Raw genomic sequence first — 18,909 nt, 5'->3', positions numbered from 1 at the left:
TGCCTGGTGAGCAGTGGTGGCTCACCCCAGGCGTCTCAAGAGGAAGGAGTCAGGGAGGGCTTGCTGGAGGAAGCAGCATTTGCTGAGTACCTGGGAGGACTCAGTTCCACACGTGCTGAAGAGCTCCCATCGAGTGACAGCACTGAGGACAGAGCAACAAACCCGGGACCGGGCGGAGCCCTGGATGTCAGACAGCGGAGGGCAGCGGAGCCAGAGCCAGGTCAGTGAGGCCACGAGGTGGCCGGGCAGGGGTGGCAGCTGGGGGCTGCTGATGCAGAGGCGCAGGGCCACTGAGGAGGTTCAACGCGGACCTGTGGGGGCTGTGTGTTGGCCCGGGTGGGCAGCAGGTCGGCCACAGGTGAGAGCCATTTCAGTGGCTGGACAGGTGAAGCCAGTGGCCGCTCAGCTAGGCCCAGGAGCACGCTCGGCTGAGGCTGGGAGAGGGGGGCACCATAGCGCGGGGGGGAGCCTTGGTAGCCGCCAGCAGAGCCAGGCTCCCTTCTTGAGCACCTTGGGGGTCTGGGTGAGGGGCCAGTGGGAAGGCTCTGGCTTGCCGGCTTGCAGGAGGGAGCAGGTCGGGGGCTGCGGCAGCCCTGTCCCCAGGAAGCCCCACACATAGACAAGACACGTGGGCGTTCACTGTGTTTATTGCAGCACATGGCCTCCCTGGGCTCAGAGAGGACGGTCATGCCACCTCATCCGTCACAGGGATAGGGTTGACCTGAGGGCCGCCTGGGGGGGACCCCGCCACATCTTCCTCCGTGGGCTTCCTGCGGGCCTCGGCGGGAGGCCGAGGAGGGGGGTTGCTGGGTGGCTGCTTGATGGTGCCCCCCATCTGGGGCCGCTCCTTGGACCGGGGCTCGATGGGGGTCCACTGCTCACCACGAACTGCCGCCTGGGGACACAGGGGGGCTGGCTGGACCCTGCCTGCCTGGGAGCCCGACCTTCCCACCTTGAAGTGCTCACACCCCGAACCGCAGGACCTGGCTCCCCATGGCCTGGGAGGCCGCAGCGGCACCTGCCGCTAGTGTGAGACCAGCTCTGGCCTGGCCTGGCCCTGCCCTGGGAAAGGTGGATGAACACTTGCTCCCGGCCGTGCGCCACGTGGGAGGGCTCGGGGACCCCCACTCACCAGCAGGTAGATGATGCTGGCGATGACGAGGCAGGCGGTGCCCAGGATGGTGGAGAGCAGGAAACCGGCAGGCACCGACAGCCTGGGGGAGGGCCCAGTGCAGTTACCAGTTACGGCCTGCTCATGCCTGGCCCCGGGAGCTGCCGGACTCGCCCAGGGCCCACCGCCCCACTCACGCGAGGTGCAGGGCGGCACGGAAGTAGTAGTTCCTGGTGAGGGGCCCGAGGAGCTTGAGCACGGCGGTCAGGTACCTCTGTCCGCTGCAGGGAGGGCACAGGCTCAGCCGCTGGGCCGCCCAGCCAGGGTCGCGCAGGGCGAGGGGGCACACTCACCAGCGCTCCATGGTGGAGCCCTTCGCCCTCCGGCCGCGCGGGTACTCCAGCAGGCACACGAGTGCGCCGGCTGCGCTGTGCCCTGGGTTAAGGAAACGCGCAGGGGTGCCCAGCCCCGCCCGCACAGCACCCCAATCGCCTTCTGTGGAAGGATACATGGAGTAGGCGCCGAAGTACCACTGGGTGAAGCGGCCAGCGGTGGCCACAATGCCCCCGGTGATGAGAACTGTGGGTGGGTAGGTGCGGGTGAGCAGTGCCCCGGGCGTGCCCTCTCTTCTGCCCCACACTGGCTTTCCCCCACAACATCCCGAGTGGTCAGCCCCCTCTCTCTCCCTGGGCACCCGAGGCTCCACTGCCGACCCAGCTCCCTGCTAATGGCCGGGGGAATGCCCCAGCGCTTGGGCCCTTGTGCCCATGTGGGGGACCTTCCGGCATCCGCCTGGCCCCGGCCTTTGGCTGTGGAGCCATCCCGAGAACTAACCAGCAGAGGGGAGCGCCCTCCTGGAAGCTTAGCCTGGTCAGCCCCCTCTGCGTGGCCCGGCCCCACCCACAGCTTACTCCCTGCCCTCCACCAGGGGCGCAGTGCCCAGGCTGGGCTGTGTAGGGTGCCCACTGGTTTGCGGAGGCGACCAGGGGCGAATCCGGAGCATGTGCTGCCAGCTCCCGCGGGGTTGCACCATCTGCCGCCCGTGTTCCGCCCATTGGCTTGTCTGCATGAGTGTTCCCCGTGACCCAGAAGCCATAGTTGGCGTTGTGGCCTAGTGCGTGAAGCTGCTGCCTGTCACACCAGCATCCCATACGGTGCCAGTTGGAGTCCCTGCAGTTCCACTCCTGCCTGCTTCCCTACTGATGACCTGGGAAGACAGGGGAGGAGTTTGGCCCAGGTGCTTGGGCACCTGCACCCATGTGGGAGGCCAGAGGAGGCTCCTGGCTGGGATGCCTGAGAGTGAGAGTGAACCAGCTCTCCCCTGTGGATGGGGGGGCCCAAGCGCTGGAGCCATCACTGCACCTCCTGGGCAGGCGCTGGCAGAAGCCAGAACTGACAGGCTCTGGGTTGGTCCATGGCTTCCCAGGAGAAGGCCCCCTGCCCCCCCTACCCGTGTCTCCCAGGCCAGAGCCCCCACCTCTGCAGATGCTCTGGGCATGATGTTGCACCCAGCTTCCTGCTGGCAGCTCAGCCACAGCTGCGTTCTAGACCCCACTACGTGAGCTCCTGAGCCCTCCGACCCCACACTGGCCAGGGCCCAGCTGAACATTAACTCTGCCGTCTGTCCCTGTGGGCACTGCGGGAAGGCAGGGTGCTTCCTCCTGTGGTCACCCAGGGCAGCTGACTCATCTCCAGGGCGTAAGGTCATCTTCCGGGGCCTCCGTTGGTGCCGGGGTGGACACCACTCGGACACTCCCTGCTTGTGCAGGCAGCAGTGAGAGGCAGGGTGGGGCTCACGTCCCTGGTAGGGGACAGAGGCTGCCAAGCCCAGGCTGGGACTCAGTGATGCCAGAGAGCTGGTGGCAGGGCACCGCAGGGGGTCACTGTGCTGCTGGGGTGGGCAGGAGCCGAGAGTGGCTGGATGCGGGCTGTTCCTACTGCCATGTGCTGCGTCCCACTGCCCACTCAGGGACCACTCCGGCAGGGCCTGCATCCCCGGGGATGCACAGCTACCTGCTCTAATGGAGGCTGGGACCCCAAGGCCCTCCACTTCCTGGGGCGGCTGGGAGGGAAGCGGAAGTTGCAACTGCGTGAGGCAGGCAGGTGGCAGTCCCACGGGGCCCCTGTGCTCCCCGCCATGCTGCTGGTCTTCGGGAGTCAGGGCAGTCCCCACCAAGCTCTCCCCAGCTGGCTCCTTCCCACCCGACACCCTGCGCCTCTGGCAGTGCCCCAGAGCACCCTGCAGAGCCACTGACGTGGGCCACCCTCCCCCACCCAGGCTTGCACACCCAGGGCTGAGCCCCCTCCACCACACCAGGGGGAGGGGGTTGTGTCCCCTCCCCACTGCGCACCCCCGAGGGAGCCCAGCCCGGTCCTGCGCCCACCCACCCCTGCTCTCTCCCACCAGCGGGGCTGGGGCTTTCCCAGCGACCCGGAAACCATCGGGGCCCAGAGGCGCTTCCTCCTCCTCCTCCTCCTCCTCCTCCTCCGCCGGGCCTTGTAGGGCGTCCGCGCCTCGGGTGCCGGCCCCTGCCCACCCCACTGGGCGCGCACTCACTCAGGCCGGACGCTAGCGCCTGCTCGTTGGCCCACATGGCCCACTCGATCTGCCCCATCGCGCTCCGCACTCGCACCCGCTCTCTCGCCCCGGCTCTGTGAGGCCCCGTCCGCCCCGAGGCCCCGTCCGCCCCGCCTCAGCCCGCCCCTCCGCCCCGCCCCCGGCCGGCCTCCATCCAGGCAAGCTGCTGCTGTCCCCACCCCCACCCAGGCGGAGCTTGCCTGTGCCCCTGGACAGGACAGGGACCAGGGGCCTAACCCTAACCCTGGCTGCAGGCAGGGTAGTCCCCGGGGCCTGGACACACCCCACCCCTGGGTGAGGCAGGAGGCCGGGCCGGGTCCACGTCTGGCACAGTCCCCTCCCCAGGGGCCATAGCTCCTACATCCCCCCTCCCTTCTCCCCTGGGCCCAGAGGCAGGCAGGAGAAGGCGCTCACACAGGACCAAGGACAGAGTGCGAGCAGGCGAGCGGCAGTTGTCCTGGTTTATTCCCGTCAGTCACCACAGCTGCCCTGAGCCCACTGGGCCTTCGGGGAGCACCGCAGCACGCACACGGGGGCTGGCGGTCAGGGTGGCCCCACTGCCAGGCTAGCCAGGCCAAGCCAGGAGCCTCGAGTCCCAGTGAGGCCACTCTCCTCCGGAGTGCGGGAGTCAAGCGGCTGACCTTGACCTTAGCAGGCCGTCGGGGCCCAGGAGGTGAGCCTTGGGGTCATCCAGGACTTGGGGCCCAGGCCCCACCTGAAAGAGACCCAGTCGTGGGTGATTGTTGTAGGCCGAGCAGGTGGGTTAACATGGGGGGCCTTCCTCCTGCCCACAGCCCAGTCTGTCACACGAGATGGGATGCGGGGCAGAGCCGTCCCACCTCACCTGGGTGGAAATGATGTACTTGACCCCGCCAGGGATGGGCTCCAGGGCCAGGGCGGTCTTCAACTCGTCTGGGAGGGACACAGGCGCCACCGGCAGCCCCTTCAGAAACCTGGGAGACGGGAAGCTGCGAGTGCGGGCCCTGCCAGGTCCCCTGGCCTTTGGGGGCCTGATGGCCTGGCACAGGACGGGCCCACTCACTTGTCTCCGTTGGCCTCGGGCGGGAAGCTGTGCCTCACAGCAGCCACAAACTCAGCCACAGTGTCCTCCAGCGTGAAGATGACAGCGTTGGGGCCAGCATCAAACGTGTATGCCACCTGGAGGTCAAGGCGGATGCCCCAGTTGCCCAGCAGGGCCCGGGGCTGGGGGCGGGCGGGAGCTTGCATGTGGCCTGACTCACCTTGGTCTGCCCGTGGTGGGCGTTGAAGCGGTGCACCAGGTGGATGATGCGCCTGGAGGTGTCGTTGAGGTAGGAGATGGGCGGGAAGGTGTCAAGGCACGTGGCGTGGAATTGGTTACTGTCCTTCATGGTGAGCTGGGCGAAGCCCTGGAAGTCACGCTCCAGGATGCAGCGGCCCATCTCCCGCAAGCGCGTGGGGACCACTGCCTCGGCCCGGAACTGCAAGGACAGGTTCCCTGGCTGGGCTGCCCGGAGAGGCGCGGCCTGTTGCACGGGGCCGCCCCTCCCGGCCGTGCGTACCTTGAGCAGGGCACTGGTCTCCACGCTGGTCTGCATGCCCGCCGTGCTGCCCATCAGCTTCCTGTCTGCACTCACCTGTCCCAAGAACACAGAGCTGGGCCACCCACTGCTAAGCAGCCCACCCCAGCCCACACCCCGGGAGCTGCCCTGTATGCTCTGGGACGGGCAGGGGCCCCGGCCAGCCTCCCAGTCCACTCCACTCACCACCAGAATGAGCACTCGCAGCTGGGGCCAGTGGGACTCCGGGGCCACAGGCTGTGCCACACTGTCCTTGCCATCAGCCCGCGTCCCCATCTGCCACTCCACGAAGCCCCCGTGCAGGCTCCGGCAGGCGCTGCCTGAGCCCCGGCGAGCCACTTCTGAGAGGTCGCCATCCACCCCATAGGCCCGGGCCAGCGTGTAAGCTGCAAGCATGGGGATGGTGGACAGCGAGTGAGGGCAACTCCACGGGGACATACCCCCAGGCTCTGGGCCGCGCTGGCCTCCGAGGTGGCACTGCCCCCTGGGCATCTCTCCAAGGCACATGTCCTGACGCGAAGGGCCAGATGCTCACAGCCCAAGAGGCCGTGCGGGACAGGAACCCAAGCAACAGGGGGTTTGAGTGGTGGGAGGAGAGGGAAGCAGGGCCCAGGGCTAAGGGCCCACAAGCAGGCTTGCTGCCCCCGGAGTTGTCACCTTAGCCTGGCCCACACCCCGCTTTGCCAAGGGCAGTTCAGGGTCAGCCATGGAGTCCCCGGCTGGACAAAGGCCAGGTGAGCCTGACTGGCCGAGAGGACAGGGCTGACCCCTGAGGACACCCTCAGAGCCTGGGGCAGCTGTGCAGAGGAGGTTTCCAAGTCTGACAGGCCCAGGGGCCTGCATGCAGGAGGATGTGGCAGGCAGCACGGGTCCCATACGCCCGCCAGCTGGGGTACCCACCGAGGCAGGCATAGCCCGCCGCCGAGGAGGCCAGGCCCGCAGCCGTGGGGAAGTTGTTTTCTGACGCGACGTGCACCTTGTAGCTCAGGCTTGGAGGCAACGATTCCCCGTCCTGCGTGCTCCTCCGCTTGCGGGCCAGACGGCGGACTGTGGGCCAGGGAAAGAGTCGGGTGGTGCCCTGGCCGAGCTCAGCTGACGCCACCCCTACTCAGGAGATCTTGGCGTGCAGGGGGGGCGGGCGCGGTGCACGCTGCCCCCACGGAGGGACACTTCGACTCACTCTCCTGCAGGCAGGCCTGGAGCCGCGGCTGCCTCACGTCCTGCTCCTGGCCGTTCAGCCAGACCCGGTCCTCGGAGAAGTCCTTGCTGATGGCGGCCGTCGTGGTCGTCTTGAGCTGGGAGAAAGCACAGGGCCACCTCAGGGCCCCTGGCCGAGCCGGCGGCTGACCACACAGCCTCGCCAGAGTATGGAAGGCCGTGCACACCCACCTGGTCCTGGTGCAGGGTGACGCTCAGGGACGAGTTGATCGGAAGGACCAGCTCCTCATCTCGCTTGCCCCCTGCAGCGGACACCGCAGGCCAGTGGGTGTCCTCGGCCTCACCGGGAGCCCCAGGCCGGTCCCAGGCGGGCTGCGCCTCTGCCCTGGCCCGCCCAGCCGGCCCCGCGTCCCTGCCAGGTGAGCCAGCGGGCCCCGGACGAGCAGCGGGAGGTGCAGCCAGCCCGGCCCTGGCCGCGGTCCCGGGCAAACGAGGCACAAGCAGGCGGAGGTCCCGGCGTGCCCGCCCGGTGACCAGGCTCAACAGGGACGCGGCCACGGTGGACCCCCGCCCCGGGCCCTCCCAGGACCACCGGGTGACCGTGGTGCGCGGTGCCCGACCCCCGGCCGCGGCACTCACAGTACTTGATGACGGCGATGTTGACCGGGGCGCTGCAGGTCACGACCACCGGGGGCTCGGCCGAGGCCATGTCCGCGTGCCCAGCGCGCCCGGCTTGGCGACCGTGGGCGCCGACGGACCGCCCGCCTGCCACGCGATTGGCCCACGCGCACCCGGCGGTTCACGCGGCGCCTAGTCAGCACCGAGCCAGACCCACGCTTCACCTCTCAGCCAATGAGCGGGATCGAACGATAGGCTGCCGAGCTGAGCCCGCCCCTTGTCGCGGGGACGATCTGCGCAGGCGCGAGGGACGGAGGTCTGCGAGGCGGGGCCGGCGTGCTTCCGGGGCGGGGTCTGCGAGGCGGGGCTGGCGTGCTTCCGGGGCGGGGTCTGCGAGGCGGGGCTGGCGGGCTTCCGGGCCGCGGGGTCGCGTGGTCGCGTGGTCGCGGGCGGCGGAGGGGCGCTGGGTTTCGCGACCCCGGTCTCTGGCCCCGTCCAGGGCGCGGGGGTCGCGGGCGCTGCCGGCCGGGGAGGGCGTGCAGGCGTCGGGGCCCGGGACAGCGTGTCTGCGCTCTGACTGGTGTGCGCTCCCGGCCCCACCAAGGTGTCACCCCCGGGGGGCTTCCGCGGGTCTGCAGTGCTCGACGAGTTTTTAAGCATGAATTGTTCCCAAGACGGAGTTGCGGAGAACGAAGCCCTCCCCGTGCTGGCCTTCGGTGCAGGGCCTCGCCTCCGTCATCGGGTGTCGGGGTTCTCCTGGGCCCCCTGAGCGGAAGAGGGCCCCGTCCCAGCATGGGGGGCGCCGGGGGGCGTGGGAGGTGAGGGCCGAGGCCGCCGTGTGCAAGAGGGGCAAGGGAGGGCCCGCGTGGGGGGTCTGCACCTGAAGGGCCCGCGTGGGGGGTCTGCACCTGAAGGGCCCGCGTGGGGGGTTCTGCACATGAAGGGCCCGCGTGGGGGGATCTGTGCGGCCCGTGTGGGGTGGGGGACCTCGCAGGGACGGGTCCAGAGCGTCAGAGAGGCCTAACAGGGAACCAGGCACCCCAAGTCCAGCGGGGCCTTGTCTCAGGGGAGGCCAGGGAGGGGTGTCATGGCAGGACGCTCCGGCCTGGGTCCCGGACTCAGCAGCCCCAGCCCTTGGGCCCAACGCAGCCACCAGCAGCCACATAGCGTAGCTCGTGTCCCTGTCCCAGCCTGGGGCTCTGTGGCTGCATCTTCCACTGGGTCCCTCCAGTCGGGCCTCAGAGGCCGACAAGAGAAATGTGGGACCATGTCATGGGCACACAGGATGGCCCGAGGCTGGGACACAGCGAGGGCCATGGGAGCGAGGCAAGGCCTCCGGGTGGCGATATGAGAGTGTTCCTGGTGGCTGTTGCCTCTCTGCTCCCCGCTGAGGCCTAGCCCCTCCAGGCTGCCTGGACACACAGTCCAGGGGGCAGCGCTGGTCCTACAGGCCACCACCTTAGCAGTCCGGGCTGGCCGGCCCTGCCTCTCCTAGCTGCCGGGGGAACGTTCCAGCAGGAGGCAGGATCCCGGCGTGCCACAGGCCCAGAGCCAAGGTGGTGCCTGGGATGCCACTCCGGGCCTCACCAGACCTGAGGCAGCAGCGGGGAGGCCCTGAACTGCTGGCCACCACAACTCCAGCCCCAGAGCTTCGCCGCCATTTAGGCCAGGAGCCAGCAGGTGGCAGCACGCTCCCTCTTCCGTCACTCTCTGGATTTGCTACTCCGTTTTGAGTTTTTAAGTTATCCAGGTGCTTACTAGTGGTCTATAGTTTGTGGTTTGTAGCGTGCACGCGTGTCACAATGGCCGTGGCCTGCGGGCTGTGAAGTCCTCTGATAGCGCCACCAGGGTCTGTGCTGAACCACCGGGCCCAGAGCCATGGCCACCACGCTGTCCGTGACTCCCGGGAGCTGGTAGGGACGGAAGGTGTGAGGCTGGCCATGGCCAGGTGCGGGCGTGAGAGCCTGCAGCCCTGATGCGGGGGTCCCTAGGCGGGCGGGAGGGGTGAGCTCCAGGTCCGGACTGCAGGAGCCATGCAGTGTGATGGGGTGTCCAGCAGTGTCAGCATGAGGCTTTATAGTTGAAAGGTTATTTTTATTATTTGTCTTAAAGGCAGAGTTACATGAAGACAGGAGACATAGAGGAAAGTTCTTCGTCTGCTGGTTCACCTGGCCCCAACAGCCGGCTAGACTGGGCCCAAGCCAGGAGCTCCAGCTGGGTCGGCCTCGTGGGTACAGGGCCCAAACCGTTGAGCTATCCTCCTCTGCTTTCCCAGGCCTTTAGCAGGGACCTGGATGGGATGCTCCAGCAGTGCCCATGTGGGATGCTGGCTCTGGCACCAGCCCCAGGTGTGGACGCTGAGCATATGGGAGAGCGAGCTTACGGCCTCTTCCCGCTCTTCCTGAGGCCTGCCCTGGGCCAGTCTGCCCTGCTGTGTGTGCCCGATGGGCTGCAGTGGGAGGAGCCCACCACAGGTGTGTGATGGCCCGTGCTGAGGTGTTTGGCCAAGGGATTGGGTCCTTGGCTGTGGGGCACCGTGCCAGGGAGGGATGGAGGAGTTGGAGGTCTGGCCCTGGGTGGGGGGAGGGAGCTGGTACGCAGTGGGGGTAGGGAGGCAATGCCCACCCCCAGGGCGGGGTCTCAGGAGGAACCCCCACAGGGACAGTGGACACTTGCCTGGCTGGGGTTATGGCCGCACAGGCAGAGCGGACCCTGGGGACCAGCTCACCCTGGGGAACAGTGGTGGGCCGTGAGGGCCAGGCCAGAGCTTCTGCAGTGGTTCAAGGGTTGTTTGTTTTAGTTTAAGGTTTGTTTTTTATTTTGTTTTTAGTTGAAAGGCAGGGAGAGACCAAAGGATCTTTCATTTCCTGGCTCGCTCCCCATGAGGCTGCAGTGGCCAGGGCTGTGTTAGGCTGAGGGCAAGAGCCAGGCGCTTCTCAGGGCCCCTCACACGGACGCAGGTCCAAGGCCTTGGGCCGTCCCCCGCTGCTTTCCCAGGCCACAGCAGAAGGGCTGGATGGGAAGTGGACCTGCTGGGTGGAGACGCCCATCAGCCAGCACCCGCAAGGCAAGAAGCAGCAGAGGGGCTGGCGCGGTGGTGGCAACCAGCATCCCACGTCGTTACTAGTTCAAGTCCTGGCTGCTCCACTTCTGATCCAGCTGCCTGCTTGTGGCCCGGGAAAGCAGCAGAGGACGGCCCAAGTCCTTGGGACCTGCATTCACGTGGGAGACCCAGCTGGAGCTCCTGGCTCTGGCTGGTGCAGGCATTTAGGGAATGACCAAAAGATGTAAGTCCTGGCTCTAACTTTTTCAAAATAAAAAAGAGCAATGAGCTACGGGAGTGGTGGCCTGGGGTGGTGGGCTAAGGGGGTGGTTGTCTGGGGTGGTGGGCTAAGGGGGTGGTTGTCTGGGGTGGTGGGCTAAGGGGGTGGTGGCCTGGGGTGGTGGGCTAAGGAAGTGGTGGCCTGGGGTGGTGGGCTAAGGGAGTGGTGGCCTGGGGTGGTGGGCTACTGCTGGGTGTGGCTGCTGCGAGTGGGCGGCCCACGTCTCCTGGAGGGTCCTGAGCTCAGAAGCCGCAGCCTCATGGCAGACTGCAGCACCCACAGGGCGAGGGAGGCAGGGACGGGGCCGCCCAGGCTCTGAGCTCAGCCACACGGGCAGGCACCCACACTATATGTAGTAAGCAGGGGGCAATTTTCAAACACCTGCAGAACCCCAGGATGCCCTGTGCCACAGTAGTATTTATAGATTCATTCTGGACAGGGTGGCGGGCCTCAGGCTGCTGGCCTCGGAGAGCCACATTGGCCCTCACACATCTGTCCCCAGGAGGCCTGGCTGCATGTCATTGGCCCGTGGAGGACGCCCGGCCTCCCAGGAACAGCCTGCATCCTCCCTGCGTAGCTACCTGGGATGGCGTTCCTGTGGCCAGCTCTCGGGGTTTCTCTATCCTGGGCCTTATGCCAGGGGTCCTTCAGGGAGAGGTGCCCAGGTCCCCACCTGTGACAGTGCCCCTGTGGCCAGCTCCCGAGGTTCCTCTGCCCAGGGCCTCATGCCCTCGTGCCAGGGGAACTTTGAGGGAGAGGTGCCCAGGTCCCCACCGTTCCTGATTCCACTGGAACTGGTAGAAAGTTCCAGAAATCCAGCCTCAAGTATGTGCATAAGCAGGCAGCCGGGGCAAGGTGGGCCAGCCGGGCATCCCTGTTGCATCCAGCCCCCACAGGTGCCCTGCCCTGCGCCAGCCCTGGACAGAGGGGCAGTTTCCATGGGCAGTCACACAGGGAGACAGACTGCTATTTCTGGCGTGTGAAATTCCCTTCCCTGGGCCCGACAGGTGCAGCTGCCCCATTTAGCGCCCATGGCCCAGGAATAGAACACAATTTACAATGCAGCTTCTAGAGGCACCTGATGCTCTGAGAGGTGCCCAGGCCCTGAGCCTGCCATGGGGCGCCTGGACACCAGGCCTGGCAGCAACTCCTGGCTCTGGCCAGGATGAACTCCCAACGTACTCTGATCATGCAGCAGGGTGGTGGTTAAGGCGTCCCCTGGGAACTGGTCAGCCACCCCCACAGGGCTGGGAGGCGCTGCTGCACACACAGCTTGTTCTCGGGGACCTTGGATGCCTGGTCCCCCCAGCACCCCAGGTGTGACCTCACTTGGGCAGGGCTGTCTGCCAGTGGCCCCTCACCCAGCAACAGTGGCGTCTTCCCAAGGGAGAGGCCGGGTTGGGCTAGGCTGTTGACTCTGTAAGGCTCACGGGGACACCTGCCCCAGGGCATCCCCAACTGTGTAGCCAGCCCAGCCCTGAGGTGGCAGCTCAGTGAGGACTCCCGGGTCCCACAGGCTGAGCCTGGCCCCTGTGAGCCCAGGGACGCATGGCAAGAAAGGCGCAGAGCCATGGTCCCTGCAGCTCTGGGCCTGGGCTGGAGCTAAGGTGGAGCTGCTGGCCATGGGCAGCCCTCCTATGGGAGGAGCAGGTGTCCGCCACCACCTCGCTCCCCGAGAGCCTCAGCTGGACCCCTGTGTCCTGGCCTGGACGTTGCCCTCCAGGGTGGAGCAGAAGATAGGACTCCTTGGGAGGAGGTGGCTGGCTGCCTGGAGAGGCCCCCCGAACTGGACAGCCAGGCAGGACACTGGGCTGGCTGCAAGGGCATGGCCTGTGAGAGCAGGCCAAGGTTAGGGTCATTCGATCCCACGCAGATGCCCCCAGCCTGGGAGAAGAAGCACTCGGGGCCAAGGCCAAGCCAAGGCCTGCCGCCTCAGAGCCACTGGGTCGCCTGGCCCATGTGCTCTCTTCTCTGGTTCTCCCACAGCCCGTCCCCACCCCGACCCTGAGGGCTGCCACACCAGTATGTTCTTGGGGCTCACTGCGCTGTGGGCAGGGGCTGGGCAAGACTCAAGTTCATAGAGTGCCTATGGGCAGGGGCAGGTGGAGACTTTATTACCCAGGATCCTCAAGTCGAAGCAGACACAGACGGGGCCCCTACCCACAGGCCAAGCGAGGCAGGTGGCTGTGTCCTACAGGGCCATGGGATGGCTGCTGGCCAGGGGGCAGGGGGCAGCCCCATCTCTGTGCCAGCGCTGCAGCAGGAACTGCCATGAGCACAACCCAGGGCTGAGCCCTGAGATATCAGGACCTGAGACACCAGCAGCTGAGAGCAGGTCTGTGGTCTGGCCCAGGCCTCAGCAGGGTGGGCGGAGGTGGGCAGGCAGAGGGGTGGCCCCCCTCCACCCTGCCTGTGTGACTCAGGGGCCAGGGTGGCAGCCAGCGTCTGTGTGCCGAACCAGGAGGGACATGCGGGAGAAGGCCTTGGTGCAGCCTGGGCAGCGGTACCTCTTGGTGTCCGAGTGCGTCTGCAGGTGCGCTCGGAGGTTGGAGCGGTCAGCAAAGGCCCGGCTACAGTGAGGGCAGGCGTAGGGCTTCTCACCTGGGAGGGAGGCAGGCAGCTGCAGGCGAGGGGTCCCCAGCCCTGCCCTGAGCGTTCTCTGCCCTGCCTGAGGGAGACTCTTAGGGCCAAAGGCAAAGGCAGTGCTGTCCTTTGCCCAGCGTCCATTCAGGTCTGGACACGAGCAGCCCTGGGGTTGGTGGCCAGCAGTCCCTGCTCTCTGGACACCACACTGAGACACCATGAACAGCCACCTTGCACTCCTGGGCTACAGGGAAGGAAAGAACCTCCGTGGGGCCTGGGAGTGGCTCCCGCAGCCTCTGCCCTGTGGGCACTCGGGAGCCTCCCGCCCCATCCATCCCTACCCCCTGCTGCGAGTGTCTGTCCTGACCTCCTCTGCCCTATACTGAGCAGTCGGCCCCACCCCTGCTTTGTCTGCCCCACACCCAGAAGGCTGGCTTCCCTTTGCCCAGATCCAGAGTCCCTGCCTTTGGCCCACTCTAGGCCAACTGCCAGGCCAGACTGCCTCAGGCAGGGGAAGCCATGGGCTATAAGCAGACCAGTGCTTGGTCTGGCTTTTGCGTGTGTCCCCCGAAAGAAGTCCAGGTCCCAGCCCCTGTTACTCGGCTCCCTGCTGTGCTGACCCACACTGGTGCCCTGACCTACGCGGTCCAGGAGCTGGGAGAGGTGGGCAGGGGCCTCCCGCAGAACTCCCAAGGGTACCTGGCTGGCCGTACCCGTGTGGGTGCGCAGGTGGCCCTGCAGCAGCCAGGGCCTGGAGAAGGCCTTGCCGCAGGTGGCGCACACGCAGGGCAGTGTGTGGGTACGGAGGTGCATCTTGAGGGCGCCCAGACTGCCGTACTCCTTGCCGCAGAACTGGCAGGCGAAAGCGCGTGCCGCCTGCAGGTGGCACTGTAGCTGCTGGTGCCTGGCCAGCCCAGCCAGCGTGTGGTAGGGCCGGTGGCAGTGGACACACTCCAGGCTCCGGGGCACTCGGGGCTGTTTGTCTGGGGCCCTGTCCCCACCGGGGCCTGAGATCGGGGGCCACCGTGTGGGCAGGGCCAGCACAGAGGGCAGGTTGAGGTGGTTCAGGCTGTCTTTGAGGGGGGCCCCAGGGGCCCGGCCAGCCCGAGGGTCCCCCCTGCCCGTATGCAGCATGTCTGGCTCAGCAGCACGCGGAGCTTCCTGGTGGTGCAGGGCAAGGCAGGGCCGGGGAGGGTCAGCCGGCGTGCAGGGGGGCTCCTGGGCTGGAGGCGAGAAGGGGCCCACTGGCTCCCCACAGGCCATGCAGGCGCCGGCAGCTTCTGAAAGGCAGCAGGGAGAGTTCAGAGGTGAGATGGGGCCCCTCTTGGTGCCCCTGGTTTTGCACTGGCTCCTGGCTGCCGGGAGCCAAGGGAGCCAGCTGGGCAGCCCCTCCGATGACCCCGTTCCCCCACCCCAGCACCTGGCAGGCCCACGCACCTGGAGTCAGATCTCTTGCAGCAAGTGCTGCCTCCCTCAGCTAATTAGCCTGCAGTCAGCCCCGAGTCACTCCTGCAGCGTCCCCGAGGCGGGATGCGGGGTGCCAGCTCAGCCGGCGAGGAGCCTCTGGGAGCTGCAGGCACGCCCCAAGCGCCAAGTCGGCTCGCAACAGTGGGGCAGAATGAGGGGCAGGGTGTCCAGGGTGAGCCCTGGCCCCACCCTCCTCACCTCCCTGCCCCCCTCCAACTTTCTGAGCATAAAATCAGGGGGTCAGATGGGCGTGGGGGACACTGGCCTCCCACGTTGAGCACACTCTGTGTGAGTGCCCGAGTGGAACCCTCTACCCGTGTGCTTGTGGGCATCATGGACGGGGGCCCCGATGGAGCTCCTGGCTTCAGCCTGGCCCAGACCCGGCTGCTGTGGCCACCCAGGGAGTGGAGGACCAGACCTCTCCCACCCCCGGCTCACCTGCCTGGGGAATTAAGTAATATTTTTAAAACGAGCATCAGGATTTCTGTCCTCCCAGCACGGGGACATGAGAAGCAAGGCCCAAGAGAGGCCTGGACAGGCGGGAGGGGGTGTGCTGCCTGTTCCCACCCCCACCTGTCCACAGGGAAGGTCACCTTCTCTGTGAATTCAGCCCCACCCCTGGTCGCACAGCAAGCTCTTGTCTGTGGGTTTCAGGCTGTCCCAGAATGGGGCCTGAGGCCCCTCCCCACAGGTTCTGGGGCTGGGGCCCCACTGACCCATGCAGGGTGGGCTGGGCTGTGAGGGCCCCCGTGTGACCATGTGACTTGGCAGTGGCCACTGTGTGGGGCACAGGGGCTAGGCCAGGTTGGGGGGGGGTCCTGGATGACCTCTCTTCTGGCTCCAGCAGTCCCCCAGGGCGACTACACCCAGGTAGCTACAGAGCCAGCGTGCCAGTGGGGCGGGTGGGCTCCCATCTGAAGGGATAGGTCCCTGTGTACAGCTTTTCCTGGACAGGGTCTCTATACCACAAGCAGGCTTCTGGGACCAGCGGAAGTGCCAGGGAGGTACAGGAGGAGCCTGTCCGGCCCCTGGGCTGGGGATCCTGTGCTGTCCACCCCAGTGCCCTGGCGCCACTCCCATGCCTCCTGCCCAGGCTGCCACAGTGGGGTAGGCTCAGGCGCCACAGAGGGAAGCTTGGGGAACTGAGGGCTTTTCCAGGCCGGGGGTACCCCCGCTGCCACAAGCAGGGCCAAGGTGGCCCCCTGAACAGACAGGGGAGTCACTGGGTCAAGGGGCATCCCTCCTACCTGGGGACAGGTGTCTCTTGAGCGCCCTGGTCCTTGCCCCACCCTCCAGTCCCGCAGGGTTGCTCCGGGCAGCCCCTACCTCTCTGTATCTCCAGCTGCCCGTAGTTGGGGACCCTGTGGCCGGAGTGCGTCTTCACCAGGAAGGAGCGCGGCATGGTGCCCCCGGCCTGGTCCCACTGCGAGTGCCCGGTGCCTGCGGGCAGGTGCGGGCAGGGTCAGGCGCATTAGCATAGCGCGTGCCTCTGCCAATCAGCAACCGGCGCGCACGGGGCGGGGCCGCGGGCGCCACGCCCAAGACAGGTGCGCGGGCTGGCCTCCCCGCCGGACTTCCCTGGCGCGCGCCCCTAGTCACGCACTGACCGCTTGGCGGGGCCGCCCCTCACGCTGGATTAAAAAGGCAAGCAGGCAGCCGGGTCCTCCCTGGCCGGGCGGCCCCTCAGGACCAACCAACCCCCAAGCGTTGCCAGGCAGACCCTGAAACCCACCGAAGGTGACCAGGCCGCCCCTCTGGACAGAGTGCAGGCAGGAGTGGCCCAGCCCAGGACCTCCAGAAAGCTCCGTGGGAGAAACAAGGGACCCTCTTCAGAGGGTGATCTGGGCATGGCTACTCCCCATCTCCAGTGCCCGGAGAGCAGGGGCAGCGTGTGTGGCCGGTCGGGCCTTCTGGGGTCACCACCATGGCCAGCAGGGCAGTTTTGGTGGGGACGGCTGCCCTCTGGGCCTGTAGCTGCCAGCTGTGAATGGCCCCGGGGCCGCACCTTCGCCCAGCTCCAGAGGAGGGGGTGGTGTGATGGCAGCCCACACTGCAGCCAGTGTCAGCCACTGGGAGCCCCAAGGTGTGTCTCAGACCCCAGAAGCCCCTTCTGCACCTGTTCCTCCTGGGAGAGGCCTATTTATAGTCACTCTTCCACCGCCCTGCATGGCGGCCTGCGGCACAGGACCTGCCCTCTACCCCGGCCATGGCCCTCTGCTATTAGGTGCCCGGCTAGTGAGGTTTACAGTTGACACATACACCTTCTCTGTGGGTTGCTTCCTGAGCACATGTATGTGTGAGCTGGACCCCATGCCCTGGGACACTCCACGCTCCCAAGGGCTCGAGGGGGGCTCAGAGGCTGGCCCTGGGAGCAGCTGTGAGTGGGTGTGTCCCAGCTTGGGGCACCCCGTGGCCACCCGTTCACCTCATGTTCCCATTGCCTGATTTCCAACACCTGCTTGGGCCGATGGTGCATGTGGCCAGTTGTCTGAGCAGTCCATGGCTGCTCACACTTGGGGTACAACTGTGCACCCTAAACCTTGCCTCCACCTTGTTGGGGGCCATGGATGGCTTCGCTGTCAGCCACCCTCAGACACGCGTCCTTGACACCTCCTTAGATGTGAATTTGAGCCTCGTTTTGCAGTCCTTGCTGGGGGTGGCAGTGGCAACCACCAGGTCACCTCGAGGGACTCACGAGCTTCGGCCTGAGGACAAGCCCACCCTGTCTGTCCAGTCAGCCCCGGGGCAGTGGGCTCTGGGGGTTCCCTGCAAGCGAGTGACCTCAGGCTTGGGCCTGAATTCTCAGCTTTTCTCACCCTCCACACAGGAGGCTGACCCTGGTGGACCTGTACCCAGGACGGTCCGGGCCAGGGTCTTGGGCGCCGCCTCTCCCAGGCCCTGACTGCCTAGTAGCTGGCTGTTTCCTGGGGACCTGGCCTGGGCCCAGGGTCAGGTCTCTGTCCTCCAGGCAGCCCTCCGACTCCCTCCTAACGGGCTTGGTCAGGTCTCTGGTGACCTGAAGGGGAACTCAGGAGAATGCTGCTACAGAGCACAGCAGCTCAGTCTTGGGGTACCATGTAGACTTGCACATGGCTGCTCTGGCCACCGCGGTGAGCCCTGGGGTCCCCCACCCTGAGTCAGGGAGGTGGCACCTGGCTCCTCTAGTGAGGGCAGAAGCTAGGGAGCGATGGGTTCTTGGGGCTGCCCCATCCCGTCCCCCATAACGTGGCCTTCCTGGGACAGCTCTGGGAACAGGGGCAGTGGCAGCGGGAGGCTCAGTGGAGCAAGAATAGATTAGGGGTCACTGGGCTGAAGGCAGGCAGCTGTCCCCTCTCCTGCGGCAGCCCTGCCAGGCAGGTGGCAGGTGTGTGGGTCTGGTTTGTGAGGGACCAGTGCACAAGGTCCCTTCAGAGATCTGTGGGTCGGGTGGGAGCTGCCCCTGAAGACGCCGTGCTACGTGCTATGCAGTGCCAAGGCAGTGACCCTGGCATGGGGAGGGCTCCACATAGCAGAGGCCAGAAGTGGGCCAGCAGGTGTGGGCGGCCGGTTTACAGCCCAGGGCACGTCTGTACCCGTGGCCAGCGTTCACCAAGGCTCCTGCTCCCTGCCTGCAGACGTCTACAAACTAGAAACCTCAGAAACTGGCAAGTGGAGGGGGTGCTGGGCGGCCACAGCCTGCCAGGGCAGAGCTGCGATGCAGACTGGGTCAGAACAGTCAGACCGCCAGGCGGCAGGGGCTGGCCGCAGCTGTGACAGGCGGTCAGCTGGCAGCACAGACAGGCTGGCCCAGCTCTGCCCCGAGGGGTGCCTTGGCCCCAAGGGGCAGCCTGTGGGCACTGTCTGGTGGAGCTTAGAGGGCGGTAAGGGAGGAGGGGCTCAAGGGCCTCAGCCGTTCGACAGGCAGAGTAGGGTGGAATCTTTCACATACCGTCTCCCTCCCCGGAGGGCTGCAGTGGCCAGGGCTGGGCCCGGCCAAAGGCAACAGGCAGGAGCTCCATGGCTCCTCTAGGTGGGCAGCAGGGTCAAATGCTTGGGTCACCTCCTGCCACCCTCCCAGCGACTTCAGCAAGGGCTGGATCACAAGTGGAGCAGCTGGGATTCGAACTGGCGCTCAGATATGGGATGCCAGCTCTAGGGGGTCAGAGGGCAGTGTGGCTCCTGCGCCCTGCTGAGGGCCAGCCTGAGGAGCAGGCACCTGCTTCTAGAAGCCTCCTGGGCTGGGGGGAGGGCCACCACCAGCCCACCCTGTCAGCCGGCAGCCCACCCCCGACCACAGCATAGGCTGGGGGTGAATGCTGGGGGCTTCGGGGGTCTACAGTGCAGGGCAAGCGCAGTGATCAAAGGGCCACAAGGGCAGCCATGGCCAAGGAGGGGGTGGTGCCAGCCATGCCCACACAGGCACCCGGATGCTCTCAAACACTTTTATTGAAACTTTAACGATGGTGCTATCCTGCGCCGGGGACAGAAGAGCGTGCGGCCGGCCGCTCTGTGCCCCTGCCTGAGGCGAGGCCC

The 18,909-nt window shown here is 66.5% G+C and overlaps 3 protein-coding genes across 3 annotated transcripts; all 3 read right to left on the bottom strand.

The window, feature by feature from the left end:
• Window positions 1–635: 635 nt before the first annotated feature.
• On the bottom strand, window positions 636–3,760 carry LOC105941756 (cytochrome b-245 light chain). Its single transcript, XM_012926578.2, has 6 exons — window positions 3,669–3,760; window positions 1,621–1,690; window positions 1,465–1,539; window positions 1,309–1,392; window positions 1,133–1,214; window positions 636–895 (listed from the first exon to the last, which is right to left on the bottom strand). Exons 1-6 carry the CDS (start codon window positions 3,724–3,726, stop codon window positions 686–688), a joined length of 579 nt encoding a protein of 192 aa, XP_012782032.2. The 5' UTR covers window positions 3,727–3,760; the 3' UTR covers window positions 636–685.
• A 506-nt stretch (window positions 3,761–4,266) lies between these two features.
• Window positions 4,267–7,163, bottom strand: MVD (mevalonate diphosphate decarboxylase). Its single transcript, XM_004584238.3, has 10 exons — window positions 7,046–7,163; window positions 6,638–6,708; window positions 6,429–6,543; window positions 6,149–6,295; window positions 5,435–5,634; window positions 5,231–5,305; window positions 4,931–5,149; window positions 4,732–4,847; window positions 4,534–4,642; window positions 4,267–4,404 (listed from the first exon to the last, which is right to left on the bottom strand). Exons 1-10 carry the CDS (start codon window positions 7,113–7,115, stop codon window positions 4,318–4,320), a joined length of 1,209 nt encoding a protein of 402 aa, XP_004584295.3. The 5' UTR covers window positions 7,116–7,163; the 3' UTR covers window positions 4,267–4,317.
• A 5,525-nt stretch (window positions 7,164–12,688) lies between these two features.
• Window positions 12,689–15,881, bottom strand: SNAI3 (snail family transcriptional repressor 3). Its single transcript, XM_004584239.2, has 3 exons — window positions 15,724–15,881; window positions 13,644–14,210; window positions 12,689–12,948 (listed from the first exon to the last, which is right to left on the bottom strand). The coding sequence occupies exons 1-3, from the start codon at window positions 15,797–15,799 to the stop codon at window positions 12,767–12,769; spliced, it is 825 nt and encodes a 274-aa protein (XP_004584296.2). The 5' UTR covers window positions 15,800–15,881; the 3' UTR covers window positions 12,689–12,766.
• Between the last annotated feature and the right edge of the window lie 3,028 nt (window positions 15,882–18,909).

Source organism: Ochotona princeps, chromosome 16 (assembly GCF_030435755.1).
Source record: "Ochotona princeps isolate mOchPri1 chromosome 16, mOchPri1.hap1, whole genome shotgun sequence".
NCBI classification, from domain to species: Eukaryota; Metazoa; Chordata; class Mammalia; order Lagomorpha; family Ochotonidae; genus Ochotona; species Ochotona princeps.
The sequence above is the reverse complement of the archived record's forward strand: the minus strand, read 5'-3'. Positions and strand labels throughout refer to the sequence as shown.